Source organism: Eleginops maclovinus, chromosome 5, assembly GCF_036324505.1.
Source record: "Eleginops maclovinus isolate JMC-PN-2008 ecotype Puerto Natales chromosome 5, JC_Emac_rtc_rv5, whole genome shotgun sequence".
Taxonomy (NCBI): Eukaryota; Metazoa; Chordata; class Actinopteri; order Perciformes; family Eleginopidae; genus Eleginops; species Eleginops maclovinus.
Window position 1 is genome coordinate 11,369,503 of NC_086353.1, and position 17,799 is coordinate 11,387,301.

General features: G+C 39.9%; 3 protein-coding genes across 4 annotated transcripts; 1 reads left to right on the forward strand and 2 right to left on the reverse strand.

The window, feature by feature from the left end:
• Nucleotides 1-165: 165 nt before the first annotated feature.
• On the reverse strand, nt 166-6,822 carry LOC134865277 (arf-GAP with dual PH domain-containing protein 2-like). The gene is made up of 11 exons (XM_063884768.1): nt 6,502-6,822; nt 5,866-5,996; nt 5,236-5,327; nt 4,891-4,979; nt 4,635-4,747; nt 4,376-4,522; nt 1,706-1,789; nt 1,548-1,610; nt 1,348-1,425; nt 909-1,137; nt 166-809 (listed from the first exon to the last, which is right to left on the reverse strand). The coding sequence occupies exons 1-11, from the start codon at nt 6,587-6,589 to the stop codon at nt 712-714; spliced, it is 1,212 nt and encodes a 403-aa protein (XP_063740838.1). The 5' UTR covers nt 6,590-6,822; the 3' UTR covers nt 166-711.
• Nucleotides 6,823-8,168: 1,346 nt separating this feature from the next.
• On the forward strand, nt 8,169-11,117 carry tefm (transcription elongation factor, mitochondrial). The gene is made up of 5 exons (XM_063883775.1): nt 8,169-8,366; nt 8,981-9,462; nt 9,839-9,988; nt 10,115-10,293; nt 10,460-11,117. Exons 1-5 carry the CDS (start codon nt 8,324-8,326, stop codon nt 10,722-10,724), a joined length of 1,119 nt encoding a protein of 372 aa, XP_063739845.1. The 5' UTR covers nt 8,169-8,323; the 3' UTR covers nt 10,725-11,117.
• atad5b (ATPase family AAA domain containing 5b) lies at nt 11,051-17,191 on the reverse strand. Of its 2 annotated transcripts, none has more exons than XM_063883767.1 (14): nt 16,454-17,191; nt 16,015-16,341; nt 15,841-15,937; nt 15,481-15,563; nt 15,116-15,264; nt 14,475-14,646; nt 14,038-14,312; nt 13,838-13,931; nt 13,679-13,743; nt 13,364-13,523; nt 13,035-13,159; nt 12,179-12,960; nt 11,939-12,097; nt 11,051-11,306 (listed from the first exon to the last, which is right to left on the reverse strand). In XM_063883767.1, exons 1-14 carry the CDS (start codon nt 17,022-17,024, stop codon nt 11,228-11,230), a joined length of 3,138 nt encoding a protein of 1,045 aa, XP_063739837.1. In that variant the 5' UTR covers nt 17,025-17,191; the 3' UTR covers nt 11,051-11,227. The 2 variants fall into 2 exon arrangements, with proteins under 2 accessions (XP_063739837.1, XP_063739836.1); XM_063883766.1 differs by having other exon boundaries at nt 16,015-16,344.
• Nucleotides 17,192-17,799: the final 608 nt, after the last annotated feature.

Genomic DNA, 17,799 nt, shown 5'->3' on the forward strand with positions numbered 1-17,799 from the left:
CTTAAAATACAGAGATCTCAATATATTTCACACTTATCTTCATTTAGTCCCCTGAAAATGACCTGGAGTGAGGAATCTTTTTCTTTCAGCAGCACTTCAACTGTTGTCAACCTACTCTGGCTCAGGCTATAACCACAGCAGAAACCAGAAGTTTTGCACAGTGTGTGAATTTAGCACACATTTATTTAGAGATTGCACCATCAGCACAGTATACACAGTAATTAGAGAGGCACTAAAGCCAACTCTTGCACTGAACATTAAAAGCAGGATTCAATTATTTATTACATTATTATAGTTTTACATCGCACAAAACGTTATTGACAGCTAAAATGAAACTGACTGAAATATAAAAACATTTAAAAACTACAGAACAATTACAAATTATACACAACATGTTAAAAATGTTTATTCTTCTCCTTATATATTCATTAATAAATATAATATTTGTTTCGCGGGCATTACTAATGTATTGCAAATACTTCTGTCATGTCAATGTGGCAACAGCAATGTAAATTAGGCTAATGATGTGCAGCAACATCCCATCTGTGACAGTAACTTCTCCAAGGTGTCACATGGTGTCATCAGACACTGTAGTATGTACAACATGTTAGAGGTGGTCATTTATTTCTCAGTTATTTCAAACATTGTTGCCAGTTAATAAGAGAGTTTTTTACATCGACACATCTTTTGAAACAAGATGCGTTCAGTCTGTTATGTCCCAATACAATAATTAAGGATCCTAAACTCATGCAAACCAACAAGTAGAGCTGAGCTGCTCAAGTCATTTTCCTCTCTCATGTTGGCTTCATCTGGGTCATAGAGAAAAAGAAAGGAAGAGTAAGGACTCATAGATGAAGATACTCAAACACATCACCTGCACTGTATCAGCTGTAACGACAGTATCTTACTAGCGTAATCCTCTGGGGTCATGGGTTGGGAAATGATCTTTCTGAAGGCCTCCAGCCACTCTTTCTGCTCCTGCTGCTGCTCACACATAAACACATACTCCCTGTCCGGAGTTTGCAGCATGATGCCACAGTTCCACCTGCCGCCCCTCGAGCTCCGCCCGCTGCTCTCTGAAGCAGAGTAGCTGTGGCTCTCCGTGCCGATGAAGACAGCACCCAGCTCTGTTGCATCCTAACGGTGAAAACATAACGCACAAAGAAGAACAAAAAAGTCTAATTTCATAATAGGCTACCATCTCCCAAATTACGCAATTTAAAACAGATTATAGAATAAAATGATATATAGATTTGTATAAATTACATGTATATTTAATTATATAGTTTTTATGGAGGAACTTTATACAAACATTGTGACACATGTGTTATATTATGTGTTAATTACCAGGGGATTTTTAGAATACAGAAGTTTTCTGTTCATGGAGCACAGTGTGAACCATCTCTTCTTGAATGGCTCCCGATGCTGAAAAAACACGAACAAATAGAGAGAGATAGGGAGAGGGGTGGTGGAAGACTTGAATGTCAGATATAACAAATGTAAATACGTTAAATTAACTTTGTAATAAACTCAGATAGTTGACAAACCGTGGGCCCAGTTTTCTCCATGTACCCCTCCTTCAGGCAATATGTCGTTAACTGGGGTATTAACTGTGCAAAGAAACACAGGCAACACTGTTAACTGGACAAACGTTACAGTATAACAACATTTATCTGAGCTTAATTTCATTAAAAGTCTTTCTCACATCCTTATCTCCAAGAGTTGGGTGTTTCCTCTGTAGGTAGGCCAAACGTGTTGCCCGTATAGCGTTGAACAAGGATACAATTACCTATAGGACAGTTTCATACAATTTAGGTTAAAAAAAAGAAAAGTCTTAAGCTGAACAGCTGTATTGAACCAAACACACAGTATAACACAGCTGCATATACATATTACATATGGCAGGAAAATGCTTTAGTAACTATAAGAACAAGATATAATAGTCAAAATGATGATGTGACCCGTCTGAGCCTGCATGCCTCTTTGGTAATCGATGCATAAGTAAATGACAATTTAGATAATGTTCCTTTTCTGGTGGACTGTTGCAGCCTAGTCTCACTCCCTGGGCATTTAATACTGACGCTCGGGCAGTTGGCTTTGTCGTCTTGATACAGACGTACAACACTGGGTCTGTGTGGGAAACGAGTCAAATGTAAACATCTGCTTTCTTAGTAGATGATCAGAACACATTTGTGAGATAAACACTAAGTAATCTTTACCGACAAAGTTTTATGTCCTGTGATATCATGCAAAGCTAATGCTGTTCCTTGTGTCGTTAAAGTGCAGCTCAGGGGTTCTTTCCAAGTAGAAAAATATGACAAGCTTGTGAATAGCTGTTGTTGTAGCTCAGTTCTGTATGAAATAATTGGACTTTACCCGAGCCAGTTTAGGTGCTAATTTACACTCTGTTGTCGATTCAAGTTTTTTAAGCAAAGGCTTATTTGTGTGTTGGTTAAGGTAAGATTTAAAGTGGGAAAGATCACACCTGAACCAAAAAGATAAAGAACTTTTAACAAGCGTTTTTTAGGTGGATTTGAAATTATTATTCTTCTCCAAGGTCGTAACTCCACACTTAAAACCCTCTACACTCTGTGCTGTAAATGGGACATGGATTTAGTCTCTAGGTGAGAAGTGATCATGTTTTGAATACAGTGGCGAGTGCTGATGTTTGTTCCATCAAACACAGTCGTCCCAAAGCAGATAACTGTCTCAGTCAATCAATAAAAAGTTTAACCTCAGACACTTGTACACTGTTGACAACGACACTGCAAGATTAACCAGCCATCATGGGGATTATCCCATTCATTCTTTGGCGAATGATGGATTGAACACTTAGAGTTGGACTGTATCCCTGCGGTGTCTCATCTCTCATGATGCTCTCTGCTTGACAAATTGAAAAAGTATTTCCCTGAATATATTTACTGAGTCAGTTTTAGAAGAGACAAGCGACTCTGAGGGCTGTAGATGTCTGTAAAATATTTTCTTGGTCACTGTTTAACCATTACTTCTCCATTATCTATCCGTTTCTTTTTTCTCCAAAACATACACACACACCTTAGTGTTACTAGGAAATTATGACATTAGTTTATTGTAGTTACCCATCACAGTTATGATTTTTATTTCATTAAATGTATTACAGTTTTATAGAAAGACGAGCAGCGGAACCAACTGTCCAAAAGTCCACAATGGAAATTGATTTCAACTCCACCGAGTTTGACCCTCCCATTAAGTTCCCTGGAACAAGAAATCCACTGTGAACTGCATGACAGTGAAGCGACGCTCACCCAAGGTCAATCTGAGGGCAGACTACTCCTAAAAATACAAGAGGACTCACTGGCTACCTTCCTTGATCTTATCAGAGAGAGACAGGAAATCTGTGGCCTGAAGACCCAGCTGGCTGAAAGTATCTCTGAGGTAGAGCATCTGAAAACTCAGATGGGGAAGATCTGCATGATGCTTCGCAAAGCCCAGCAAGATGTTGTGCAAATGACCTCCACCAACAAGGTCCAGCAAGTTGATTTGGAGCACATGAAGGAAGAGAAAGAGGCCCTTCAGTATGAGCTTCATGCTGAAAGACGCTTGCTGACCGAGTCAAAGACCAACATGGAGGTGGAGCTGGAGACTTATCTCCAAATAGAGAGAGTGGAGAACAAGAACCTCCAAGTTGCCCTGAAAAAGGCAGAATGTGTCTCACAGATTCAGCGCCGCTGCTTCGAGCTGGAGAAAACCACTCTCAAGGAGCAAGCCGAAAAATCATCAGCTTCCCTTCTCCTCTGGCAGGAGGAAACAGCTTCCCTGCTGACAGGAAAGAAAAAACATCCTATGTGGCTCTGCTCAGAAAGAGACTAAGAAAGGCTGAGCAGAAGTTGGAGCGTGATCACATCAAGTGGCAGAACGACAGGTCAACCCTCCTTAAGGCCACAGAAAGCCTTGAGAAGACTCTGCAGGAGAAGGATCAGGAATGGCAGAAAGCTGAGAGCGCCATGAAGACGCAGGTGGGGGACACTGAGAGCCAGACCCCCAAAAGGAGGGAGAATTGGGTCCTGAAGCGCTTCTAAATCCCGACTGGGAACCTGTTGCTGATCTGGGTCTATAAGGCCCACTGAAACATCTTCAGCTTCAATAAATGCACATTTAAAATATTATGTTTGTTTGTTATATGTGATTTAAAATATGAACTAGCGCTTAAGTGTGAACATATTTATGTTTTACTTCACCTGGTTCACAGATATCTTATTGTGTCAAGGAACTTAGAGGGATTTTCCTGGCAAGAACATGTTTTTACCTTACCTGAAGTCCTAAACACATAGAACACATCAATAAAGATCAGACTTATAGGATAAATCAATAGAAAACAAAGGGCTTCCATACACACCTGTCCTTTCTCATGATAAACAAACAGATTCCTGGTGCGTTCCCCATGCACGTAGGATATCTGCAGACCATGTGTGTGGCCAATCTTCTCTGGCTGGAAAACTGCATTCAGGTCCTTCATGGAGATGACAACTTTGGGTAGCTTGGACTTGTTTTTCAAGTTGATAGAGGAAGGAATCCAAAGATTTAGAAACAAGATTTATTTCCCTGAGTATGCTCATAAAACATTGCAGACTAAGTGATGATGTGGCAAAACTTACATCCTCTTTAATAAAGTATCTAAGGGTGAAGTCTTTCCGGGACAGCTGGAAGATCCTCTTTAAGAACTGCTTGTTGTCTTTTCCCTTTTTCCAAAGAGTTGACTCAAACAGTTCTGTGTTAGAACATTACATAAATAAGAGAGATGAAGGTCAACTAAACTTTATAGATAATATTATATACAAAACACACAAAAGCATAATTCTGGATACTTATTGGAAGAATACTTTTATGATAGTATAATGGCAGGATAATTACCTGAGCAATAAGCTTGCTTAAAGAACTCGTTTTCTCCTGTGAATTCTCTTCGTTCATACTTTGCACGGATCCATTGATCCTTAAGAACCCTACAACGAAGCAAAACACCCTTTAATGTTCTCTTTAGACAAAACAGAAGTGTTTAGTTAAATACTAGAAACATGTTTCATTGATGAATGATGCTTATTCATAGACTCGAGTGAAAGCTCCACTTTGGTACCTAACTGTCAGTGTTTCTTCCTCTTTCTGGACCTTTCCACCCACATTAATTAGAAATACTTCACTTTTTACTTCTGTTGGTCTAATAAGGTGAATGGATGGTGAATGGATGGTACGGTCACTCACATGCAATCTTTCTGTTTTGGCTGGTAGAAGAAGGCAGGGATACACTTCTCATATATGGCCTTGGCTGCAATGTTTCCCCTTTCCTGCATAAACTGAAAAAACAAAATGTAAAAGAGATTGAGATTTAAAAGGTATAACAAAAAATTCTCTTCATTACATTTTTACAGACGCCTGCCTTGCAAAACAGGATAATCGATTGAGTTAAACTAGAAAGATTTACAATTAAGAGAGAGCTTAACATTCTTCCTATAAAGAAAACATGTACGATCCTAATATTGGGATCAAAGTATACTTTTCAAGATTTAACTTGCACAAAATAGAGCACTAACACAGGGAAGAAATTAAGCTTCTAGACTTAAAATTAAATGGTTTAACACTCACATGTGCTAACAATAGATAATGAATAATTAATACAATGAATGGATGGATAAAGGAAATACAGAAAAATACTCATGGCATCAAAAAAGTTCACCTGTGTGAAAATGTGTATACATATTAATATTGTCCAACTAATAAATGGACTGTGCACATATAATATAATGGATTGTAATACGCATATTATAATGCTTGATTGAAAAAAATATAAAAGATGTTAACTGGTCTCTATGCACAATTAAAACAAAGGTATACCTCTACTAGTGAGTCATCCCAGTGATCCAGACGTATCGATTTCATTCTGCTGACAGCAGGCAAATTACGATGAATCCCTGAGCAGTTTAGGCACACAAAGACACCAAGAGTGTATGAGGCCCAGTCAGGATCTGTATGAAAGGAAAACAAAGTTTATACTGTAGGAAAGAAACTAAATACTGCCCTTATTGTGTTATCAGCAACTTCAGACTGCAATAGAATACATTGAAAGTGTCAATTTTAACCACAGTTTATTTTGTAAGTTCATGTGCACTTTCATTTATTGCTTGTCTCTCCCTCCTACACAGAAAATGTATGTGCTAGTGATTGCTGCAATGTGTTAGAAGCAACAGTAAAGTCATGCCACAGAATATCCAGAAGCCACCACTTCCCCTTATGAAAGTTAATAATAAAACGTGACTTGGTTATAAAATTTAGAGATAATTCTGTTACTAAACATCACGTGGCCTGATGCCGAAGGTTACTTTTTCTCATTCTTTAAACTTTATTTAAGTAAACATTGTCACTCAGACAGAGTTAGGGTATTTGACAGAACTTGTATAGTTGCAAATAAAAAACAAACTTGCTATCATATACAAATGAATTGTGGTTATGAATCTTTGTTGGCGTACTCACCAGGAACTCCACAATCAGCACAAAAGTTGTTGCCTGGCTGTCGCACCAAATCGAGCAGGATTTTGTTATTTCTCTCCACACAGGCCATCAGTGAAGGTGGTTTGCTATCTCAGATTGACAGAGTCCCAACAAAATAGCTACTTGGTATTACCTCCATATTGATCCCATGCAGTGAACGTCACAGAGCTGCTCTTCCCAGTAGCAGGTACTTCTTCTCACTGCCCAGTATAGCCCAGCATTTCCTCTTAGCAGCACAACATCATGAAGTTGATTGTTCTGCACACAGGCGCAGAGGTCCACAAATAACAGAGAAAGGAAGTGAAACAAACGTCACTGTATGAAAAGGGTGAGTGTGAGGATGGTAGACTTGGAAATGGGACTTTGACTGTGGGGAGGAGTTGTCTAAATCAAGTTTTGTTTATTTAAGAATATTTAATTAAGTCTGTTTCAACAAAAAAATACAAGTAATTTAAATGTAGGGTATATGAAAAAGTAGATAAATACATCAACAGATAAAACAGTTTGATACCAATCTTCACAACCTGTATAATAATAATTAAAGTAAGTGTTATTTTGTTAACAATCCCATAATAACCCAACTAAACAGGTTAAGGGCCTTCACCTTTCCTTATTTAAAAAATGACGTAGTCAGATTTCTATCAAATTCTTTTGAAAGACAGTATCTTGTGAAATAAAAATGTTCATTCAATGGATAATTTTGTATCATTTTCTAAGACAATAAACTTAATTACTCTGATTTTTAAAACATTATATAATTTGGAGGGGAATGCTGTTCATGTGGCAATTACGACTCAAACATTGACATTTTGCAATGGTTATATCCCTGACTACATATTGCAACACAATCCCCCTACCATTGTAGACAGGAAGTTAAAAGAAAAGATCTGAACCTAAGCACTTCCTTGTTGCTGAAATTCATACGGTCCATACAGAGGGCTGAAAATGTAAAGCTGCATTGAGGTTTTCTGGACACTATACTGGACAGGCAAGCGGCAAGGGCAAACCAAGCTAATAGACACACAATGTGTTAGTTCATAGGTATACCTTGGTTAAAACTGTCTATTACAACAGCCCTTCCAAAAGAAAATCTAAATAAAACATTTTTATGATCATTCTGGAGGCTATAGTTTTCAGCAATGTTCAGATTTGTAAAATAAAAGAAGCAATACGATAATGTAAACATATTTTGTCATAAGTAAACATCCTGCATTTAAATATCCATTAGGGAAAGTCATCAAAGCATTGTCAGCCAAATGAACGTTAAGTAGTAAAAGCACTTATTATGCAGAAGAATGGCAGAACAGATGCTTCACTGTATAACCAACCTTTTCATATTAAAACTGATGAAAGTGAAGCAGATTTGACCTACTTTATTGTTGGGCGGATTGATAAAAAAATATGTAAAATACATTTGATAAACTCAAAACCACATATTTTGGAGTTAAATATACAATATTCAACAGTGTTGTAAAAATAAACACTGCAGCAAGTGCATCAAATTGTTACTTGTGTACTGTACAGCTCTTTAGTAAATAGAGTGGATATTATCAGATAATCAGAACCATATGAAACTCCCATACATTAAATGGCGCTATTAACCTTTAACGTGTGTTTGCAATCCGCCATTCGAACAGAGAAGAAGAAGCAAACCGGAACCATTGTGGTGTTGTTGTTCTAAGCCGACGGATTTAAAACCGTCGGACAAAAGGGCAAACTCTTCAGCCTGTATAATGCATGGATGTATAAACAGAATATAATGTTGTAACTAAAAAAATACATATATTAATTTTAAGTATCGAGGATGTGGGTCGCGAGGCGATTCCTTTCGTCGGTCGCTCAGAGAAGTAAGCTGTAAAATGTTGTTCTTACTGTTTAAATTGCGAGACTCGCAGTGTTATGCTAATTAAATGTCAGTGGTAACAGGTTTTGTTAGTTTGTCAACAGTTTTATCTATTTTAGACTTGTTATTGAGTTTAGAGTGAAAACGAGGGCTGAGATCACCTTTAACGGATACGACGGCTTTCTACTCGCGTGTTGAGGAGTCAGACTGGCAATATGTTGGGTTTTATATTAACCTAAGTAGACAAATTGTACAACTCCAGGATAGAGACATTTCTACATCTACAGATTCAAAGGGTTTAATGTAACATCATATACACAACTACAGTGTAGTTGTGTATATGATGTGACACTTTATAGTAGCACTATTGGGAAGAAGAAGAAGATGATGATTAACCTTTATTGATTCCCTAGCCTAGGGGGAAATTCAGTTTGAAAAAAAAGAGATTGTAAAGGCAATCAAAACTTATTGTGTGTTTAACAAATATTGAATCTGAAATAGGAAGCTATACTCTACTTTATATGTCTACCACTTTTGTGCATACAAAATATATGATCATATATGTTCTTGAATAAATAAATATATGTTAACACCAGTTGATTTGTGTTTTCTCTGCAGGTCAGTATGCAGCACAGTCTGGTTTATTCCATCGCCCTCGGCATGGCTGCCCCCCGAAGCTGGAGCCGCGGTACCTCCAGTGCACATGTTGCTGGCGGAGCCGGGTTCCCGTGGTAGGCTTTGAGACCCTGAATGCCTCCATCACCTCCACCTCCACCTGCGATGAGGACAACAGATCCCTGGATGCCTGCTACACCTCCGAGCAACGGGACACCATCCTCCAGATGCTCAACAACGCTTCACCTTCAGAGCTGGCGGGTGTCAAACTCCTCAGAGGCCGCAAGTCAGTCAACATTGTGGAGTACAGGACTAAAAACGGACCATTTAAAACTCTGGAGAGTGTGGTGAAAGTTCCGCTGCTGAAACACAAAAGTGCTGTCACTGTGTTCAACTCCATCCTCAACCCGGTGAAGAAGGAGAGGAAAGTGAGGATTCAGTGGGCCAAGTTTATCAGGCCAGAAGTTGACAGGTCCTGGTTGGAGGTGAGGTCCTTGTGTATTTTCACACACCTGCACGTCTTTATGCATAGATGCATCACTGACTGGGCCTGAGGGTGCCTGTGGAGTTAGTGGGGCAGAACTGGGTGAGAAACTCTGTTAAGTGATAACATATTGTGTGAGATTAAGAACCAAAAGACAAAAAAACACATAAAAGAATTGCAGAAACATATGCAGATGCAAAATACCAAAAGATAAGCAAAACAAGGAATACATAGGACCACATAAAGATGCTGCAGCATTTTGTGTCTCTGTCTGGATGTCATGGCACTGACATCGTCTTATTTCAGTTGCAAAACCAACAGTTCAAATAGAAATCAGGATCATTCACTGTAACCATCATGAATCTCTGTCTGCTTAGGAGGCGAATACAATTGTGTCAATCGTGTGCGGGACTAATAAAATCGCCTGGGCTCACGTGGACCGGGAGATGATGGTGCTGGATTGGCAACAGCTAGAATGCCCAAATTTCTTGAGGGGAACATACATGGCTTCTGCTTACTTGAATGATGTGAGTACAAATACAAAATTCCCTTGTTCCAATTGTTTCACTAGTTTTTAGTAGAGAAACTATATAACACCTATTGTCAATTTGATTTACCCTTGTTAACATCCAGATGTAATTAATGGCACACAGGTTTCTGCAGTTCTGTCAGTCCTGCCCTCAGCTGACTTTTACATAGTAGAGAAATCCTCCATCTCAGTGCAGAATACAGCTCTGTTCCCGGTCATGGCCCACATGAGGACTGTGGAGGCCATGCTGTTTGCTCTGCTTGAGCCAAGAAACTTACCAGCTGCGTCCAACATTCCTCCAAGGTGAGAAAAGGCTATTTTTTTTTACAACTTTACCACGTAAAGCTAAATACTGTACAAACACACTGACATTTATTTTGTAAATGTGCTTTTGTATTTGGAGACTGTTTGGCGTCAATGTCCGTGACTTGTTCAATATTTTCCCCTCCTTGACTTCCTCTCTTCCCAGGGTGTTGAACATGATGCGTACCGCTGTGGGACGTCACTTTGAACTCATGGTGGGCGAGTCGCGGGCCAGTGGAGCGGAGACAGTGCGAGAGCTGATGTCGGATTCGATGACACGGAAGCTCCCCAGGATAAACTTCCCCCCCGATCTGCTGATGAAGTACAGGAATGCTTTCCAGATGGGCAGCAAGAGAGGAGGAGAGGAACTCTGTGACGCTCTGCTTCAGGCTGTGGCTTTCTACGAACTGCTCAGCAAATCCTCCAGTTAGCCGCCACATGGTCTCATCTCAGGCACCGAACAAGTGGAATTCTGAGCCTTTGCGGTCTTTTAACAAACATTTACCTCTGGAAAAGATTTGGTAAAAGGATGATGATATGTGATAATAAATATTTTTGCTGTTACATGAAACACTCTTAATACTGTTGCTTAGCATGAGGGACGCTGCAATGCTTTGTTATTGCTGCAGTGGACCTTTATCATAAAGTCAATACCTGTCTGAGGTTATATGGATTATGCAATAACCTTTAGGAAAAACACTGCAATGATCCCACAAGCAACTTACATAAATACCTGAACACTCATCATTTAAAAATGTTCATTTACAAAAATATAATTTTATTTGATTTACTTTTCACAGAAATAAAACATGATTTTCATCTGAGCTGCATCAAATTCCTTTGAACATCTTAAGCTGGAGATAGTTAGGAGTTAAATAAATACACAGAAGAAAAAAATGAATTACTGAGGTTTTGAGGTAGTGTGTGAGGTTCTCTACGGGAAATCTTCTGCCAGGAGTTGGATGGTTGTCTTCGAGAGACCCACCTGTGTACTGCTGAGGTAGTTCAGACACCTAAAGTGGGGGGGCAATCATTAGAATTTGTCTGCAAGTATCATTTGTATCCTGTTACACTGAACACCTTGATGCAACCAGAACACTACAACCCAAAAATGTCAATTTGTATCCAAAGTACTCTCTGAGTTACCATGAATTCTGAATGAAAATGTTTTCTAACATGCCTTCACAAACACACAATCAAAACACTTAGACAGAGAAAGGTATTTCAACACATCCATTCACCATCTCTCAAAACTCATACAATATAATCCAAGTGTGCAGACATGCGGAAGTGGTTTAAATATTATGGCTTTAGCTGAAATGCATATGTAAAGAAACAAGGTTGAGTAATAGAGATACCATAGATAACTTTGGGGGTGAAGCTTTTATTTATGGTAGATTTAATTTGGTTAAAACAGTAAGTCATTCTAAATGATTCGTCACATGTACTAAAGATAATGGTCCTCTTGGATGTAATTAATGTGTCTTATATTCAGAATCAGAATACCTTTATTCGTCCCACAGAGGGAACGTTTACATTGTTACAGCAAAAGCGAGGATAAAGACAAAACAAAAGTAAAATATAACACTATTAGATAAAAGGGAATGCACAATAAATATAAAATGAGAAATGGTGTCTGTCTCACCCGACTGGCTCCTCTGTCTGTTCCCGCACTCTCTGAGAGCGGCAGATGTATCGGAGGACCGGCATGTAGTCCACAGTGACTGCTCGTCTGTTCCCAAGCAGGCCGAAGGATTTATTGCCGAGCACTTTCCTGCTCAGCTCGTACCTCCGCTTGCACACACTGGAGGGAAAGACATGTATAGCGTTGTTCATTGTAAACAAAAAATCCTAATTTAGAAGTTAGGATGGAGAGTAGACTCACCTTGCTGCACACAGAGGTTGAAAACTAAAGCTGAGGCTCTGTTTTTTGGAACAGGCAGGTAATGTCACTCTCTCCCCTAGCCTCCGCCAACTTGCTTCTCCCACTTCCTGTCTGTAGTTTTGGGCTTCATTCCACGCCTCAGACACTTGACAGCAGCACCTATGAAACCCCAAGCCTTCAACAGCAGCCTGAATGTCCAGCAGCCTCTCATGGCTCCAAGTCCTGCACACATCATTGTCTGCACTCATCTCATCCGTCATGCCATCTTTTACATCAGCCCCCGTCCAGACAAACCTCTCGGGTTGGCCTGAAATGAGCGAGGCTGCTGCAGCTGGCATTGTGGAATCAAGGTACGAAATTAGGTCAAAGAAATCTGTCAAAGCGTCCAAGGAGTCCATTTCCACTTTGGCTGCTTCAGTCTTGTCTCTTTCAGTAGGGGCAGCTGAAAGAGCCCCTTCTGATGATAATGGCGGTCTTTGTGTCAAACTGGATAATGATGTGGCATCAATCATTCCTGGGCTGTATTTCTTTCTGCTAAGCCTGGAGATATTCTTAACAGATTTGCTGTTGGGGGCTGATGCCTTTCCACTGACATTAAGCTGCTTAATGTGAAGACCGATTTCGGAGGGTGCGGGCTCCCTCTGCAGCCCAGCACAAGTCCCCCGGGCCCCGACGGGTAGAAGAAGCTCCAGGTTTGAGTACAGAAGAGGAACACCGCCTCTCCAGCTCTCAGCTAGAAGCCTCAGGAGCTGATCCATGTCCTTTTCAGACCAAAACATAGCCTGAAATGATCGACAGATGTCAGATAAAAAATGTATTGAGTGGTTAAACACGATCTGAACATATTAATACTTGCCTGTAAAAGGTTTACCAGTTGGTTTTGGGTCACAGGTTGGAGACCCAGTATGCTAGCAGCACAGCATGGGTCAGATTTAGGAAGCTGGAGGTGTACATCATGTCCTCTTTTACTGACACTCAAATCTAGATAAGAAAATATAACACAAGATACAACTGTATACATCTTATAGGGAAATTGCAGTGCAGTGGTTGCAATACAAAGTAAAAAAAAGTGCAAGTCTTAAATAAATCCTGCACATTAGTTATTGGTATCACAACTCTTGGCTATTAGTAGAGTGATGTGATTTATTCAGAGTAACTCACGCTGTACAAGATTAAGCTCCTTACCAGATGTCCGTCCAACACCGCTGTGCAGCCAGAGCTGCAGCTGCAGCAGACAGCGTCTCACATCCCCTCTGCACAGACGGACGAGGCTGCTGACATCGTCCAGCTCCAGCTGCACACTCTCAGCCAAAGCCACCAGCTGCAGGTAGCCACAGATGTTGGCCTTGTAGAGCATGGAGGACGTTTATGACAAACTTAGTTATTCTTGCTAATGTGTAGGAAGCTTATACTAGGAAACTAGGTAACATACTACCACTGAGCTACTACAGGAAACATTTAAGCATGTCACAATATTGAAGTCATTAAAGTCTGACTTACCACTGATGGGGTTTTGAAAATGATTTCCTCCAAGCTGCAGTTAAATCTCTCCCTGAATAAGGGATCTAAAGAACACATTTATTTATTTAGTCATATTTATTTATTTTCTATCACAACTTATCATCAAAGCTTTTCTAAAATTACAGCGTGTGCGTTTACCATTGGTGGTGAGAATGACCGGTCTTTTAGTTGTCGTCATGAATGTTTTTATGGCCGAAAAAAAACCCACATCATCATCAAATATGACATCAACCTGTGGTGGCAGACAGATGCAAAAAGGATCAGAGCAGCCTAAACATGTGCAGTCTCATATCCATGTAATGATATGTCTTACAGTGTGGGCTTGCCAGATGGTTTACCTCTTCAAACAGAATGAGCGACGTGGCAGTCTTTTTGTTCTGTGGCAGCGTTTGATCAGAGCCTGGTGATTGGTTGCCGGATTTCCAGCCGTCTGGTTCATCAGATGGCAATAAATCACCGAAGTGTAAGCGGTCTGCTTTGGCCTTCATCTTAAAGTAGTTGTTCAAAGTGACTGTGGCTGGATTTGCTTTTCCTTTGCGACTAGGGTGAGCTAAGTTCTGAGCTGCTCTTTTTTTGGAGGTACAGGTGATGTTTTTGGGACGTACTGTTTTTCCTGTCAAAGAGAACAATACAAAAGCCTATAAAATATGATATGGGGCCTCCATTTCTGTATACATTCAATACATTTAAGCACTATTCAAATCCAAGTTTGTCTTAGTAAGTCAGTAAGTAAGAGATGATTATTATGTTTATCTGGATTTCAGGGTGTTCTTACCAGGTAAAATGTCAGATCTAGGAGTGCCGCTGTTGCTGTTGTAGTTGTTGAAGTAGGTTGGTTTCAGTGGGTCCTTCCCTTGCATCTCCACTAGATGGGACTGGGTAGCTTCCTTCAGCTGGGACAAAACATGGCGACCACAGCGCTGTGAGGAGCAGTTCACCTCAAATACCTTTGATTAAATATGAAAAGAGAAGTTAAAGGATAATTCTCAGGTTAGGCATGATGTCCAGATGATTCTTTACTATAAAAATCATCTTCATCTTTAATACCCAAATGAATACTAGCTTGCCTAGTGCGGGAGTGAGTTATTTAACACGTCGAATTGGTCAATTTGAAGTCAATCAGTCAGTGGAATAACCTCAGATCTGACTGATAATGACACAGTTTATATAGTCAATAACAAACAGTTCATATTAACCTTTTTATATTCCTTTAAGTAATTGCTTGTTTTGTCGATAAGATTTGACATATTTTTGATATCACAGTTGTACAAAGAGGTGAGCAGAAACTTAGATTATCAGGAATCGATTATTTGTGAAAATAAGTACATTTTTTGATAATAAATATTTGTGTATGAATGTAGATTATCAGCCTTTGGCAGAAGCGATACAAAGATATTGATCCAGTTTGAACTCAACCTTGAAGCCAAGCTCCTGGGCGCAGGCGTACACCGAGGCGGTCTTTCCCACTCCTAGAGGTCCGGTGATCAGCATGGTGTTGCAGAGCGGCTCCTCTCTGTTGACCTCTGCCACCGCCTCACCCTGGAAATCTCCACAGTCCCATGAGTCTGCAGAGGAGGACAGGCATGACTTTTCCAACCAAATATCCGCACATATGGAAAGTTTCGTAATATCCTGAGTAATTCAAAGTTACATGCACATAATACGCAAGCTTGTAACCCACATTCTAAATGTAATGTTTGAAAATGCCAAATTTCCCACAATAAAAGTTTAATCTGAAACTGAGATTAAATAGAATAACTGCAATTGATACCAGCTCATACCATTGCTGTTATCTTCTTGTTTCTTCTCCTCCATTTTTCTCCTTTCATCACAGTCAGCTCTTAGTTTCCATTTCTTTAACCAACTGAATAAAAAAAACAAACACCAAAAGAGATTATGCCCTCACTGGTTTCTAGTACAATATATCAGTAAATGCCCATGTTTATACCAATGTTTTTTTAATGATTTTAAAGCCGGGTGTACATTTATTAGGGATTTGTCTGTTGTCTGTGTTGTTTTTAGAATGTGTGTCAGGATCGATCCCTTGTCTTTTTATCGACAAACTAAATTTATGTACGAGTACTAATAAATAACCTAAACCTGAACCTAAAGGCTGAGTGAGCTTATTGTATGAACCCAACCTTTGGAGTTTGTTCACACAGGCGGAGTTGCCAATGACTTCACTTGAATGCTGAGGACAGTATTTGTCCGTCCAGAGAACCTCCTCAAAACTGGGATCTAGACAAAAACGAAAGGTTTGGAATGTTGCATTAAAGGGCACATGTCATGTAACAATTATAGTTTGACAGGTTTACCTCTTCGAAGGATGTCAGAGGTTTTGAGTGAGTGGATGCAGGACTCTGATTGATCCACCAGTAGAGGATGGGGCTCACAGTGGTTCACCAGGCATGCTGGGCTCCCACTTTGCTGCCTCAGTCTGTGAGTACGACTTAGCTTGTTGCTTCTGCGCTGCTGTTGGACCATCGGGACAGGGCTTTCCTGGATAATTTGTGACACGGGACAGTGACCCATACCAACGGCATCCTCGGCTGACACACTAGACCTCAGACGTTTGGGCACCCTCTCAAATTTTTCATTTACCCGTTTTCTCTTCTCAGTTAAGTGGATTTGAAGGGAGCTTTCTGCTTTGGAAAGAAGAGCAAAGGTTACGTTGAAGAAAATCAAGCTTCAACTTATGTTTAAATGCATAAAGTAATGAATTGAATGCAAAATAACAGACTGACTCAATCTAACCTGTGGATCCCACGTTCTGCAGCTTCTCACTTGCTTTCTTGTGCAAAATACTGAACAATGTTTGGACTGATAACGCTGGGTTGGAGGTTTGGATTTGCTCCATGCAGGTGTGCAGAGCTGAGGCTGACAGCTGTGCTCTCCAGGATCTCTTTCTCTCTGACAGGTGAGAAGCTGTAGGTGATACACGCTGCTGACTTTTCACCACCTGCACATCAGGGACCACTAACTCCTGCTCCTTGTCTGCAGGCTGATCGAGTTTCATATCACGGCTCCGTTTACTCTTGCTGTGCTTTGTTGTTTGTAAGAAAATTGGTGCAATTTTAATACCTTTTGCGCAAAAAGTCTTCCTCTGCTCCTGAATGTGTTTAACTTGTGTGGTGGAGATGCCTGCATGAGCAACCTGTGTGTCTCCTGCAGCCTGCGAGGCTGAATCTCTCTCTGGTGATCTTTCATCATCGGAGCATCTCGACTCTGACAACACCAACCTTATAACGTCGCCTGTTCTCGGTTGCTCTTTGCTCGGACATCGAGCATCTTTACATTTGTTGCTCCGCTTGAGTTTGTTTCGCATCGTACTCCAAATTCAAAGACTCTTGGCATTATGCGGCAGTAACGACAATTGTCTACACTAACCAAGCGAGCGAACTAAGTGTTTTGCCTAAATTCATTCAAGTATGAAATATTTTAAAAGCCAAAAATAACCCAAACAAACTCCTGTTTTGAATCTCAAAACATCCCAACTACCCAGAAATGACGTTTAAAACGTGCGCGAGAAGGTATGATGTAGCCAAAGATCGTGTTCAGTCAAACACGGAGGAGGCTCTCATTCAGTTTAGAAAGTGTACAAAACTCATCAATACATAGGGAAATAGGTTAAATTTCACATCACATAATCCTAGACGTTAATAACTGCTGACTGAAATAAATAAACAATTTTAGGTGTAAGTGGTGTAAGATACAGATTTTCGTCAAATTCAGATCTCAAATACTCTCTTAGTCGGAATTCATTGCAGAGTGGTAGCTCTTGCTGTTGTCACCAGATTTTGTGTTCCTGTTTAGATCGTGAATTTGGCTGCAGAGAAGAAAACATAAAAAGTTGGAGAGAACTGTTGATGCTACTGAAGTGTTTGAGTTTTTATTTATCTTTCGCTTTTGTAACTGACTTCGTGCTGCATTTCTTGGATGAAGGGTGCTATACAAATTATTAATGACATAAAAACAGCTTCAAAAATAATATCACTGCTTATTTGTTAGTTTAAAAAGTCATTATACAAATTTAAAAAACTAGGTGTGCCAGCTTTGGCCAAAACAACATGTTACTTTCTTATATGAACTTAGTCTCTGTC

What these genes read in the sequence shown, in the direction of transcription:
- tefm (XM_063883775.1), top strand. Translation starts at nt 8,324, where the DNA reads ATGTGGGTCGCGAGGCGATTCCTTTCGTCGGTCGCTCAGAGAA. An exon ending in TTCGTCGGTCGCTCAGAGAA is followed by an intron (nt 8,367 to 8,980) that starts GTAAGCTGTAAA and finishes TTTTCTCTGCAG; the next exon opens with GTCAGTATGCAGCACAGTCT. An exon ending in GCGTCCAACATTCCTCCAAG is followed by an intron (nt 10,294 to 10,459) that starts GTGAGAAAAGGC and finishes CTCTCTTCCCAG; the next exon opens with GGTGTTGAACATGATGCGTA.
- LOC134865277 (XM_063884768.1), bottom strand. Translation starts at nt 6,589, where the DNA reads ATGGCCTGTGTGGAGAGAAATAACAAAATCCTGCTCGATTTGGTGCGA. An exon ending in TGCTGATTGTGGAGTTCCTG is followed by an intron (nt 5,997 to 6,501) that starts GTGAGTACGCCA and finishes CCTTTCATACAG; the next exon opens with ATCCTGACTGGGCCTCATAC. An exon ending in TGGAGAAAACTGGGCCCACG is followed by an intron (nt 1,426 to 1,547) that starts GTTTGTCAACTA and finishes GTGTTTTTTCAG; the next exon opens with CATCGGGAGCCATTCAAGAA.
- atad5b (XM_063883766.1), bottom strand. Translation starts at nt 17,024, where the DNA reads ATGCGAAACAAACTCAAGCGGAGCAACAAATGTAAAGATGCTCGATGT. An exon ending in AACTGGTAAACCTTTTACAG is followed by an intron (nt 12,961 to 13,034) that starts GCAAGTATTAAT and finishes CGATCATTTCAG; the next exon opens with GCTATGTTTTGGTCTGAAAA. An exon ending in CAGACAGAGGAGCCAGTCGG is followed by an intron (nt 11,307 to 11,938) that starts GTGAGACAGACA and finishes CCCCCACTTTAG; the next exon opens with GTGTCTGAACTACCTCAGCA.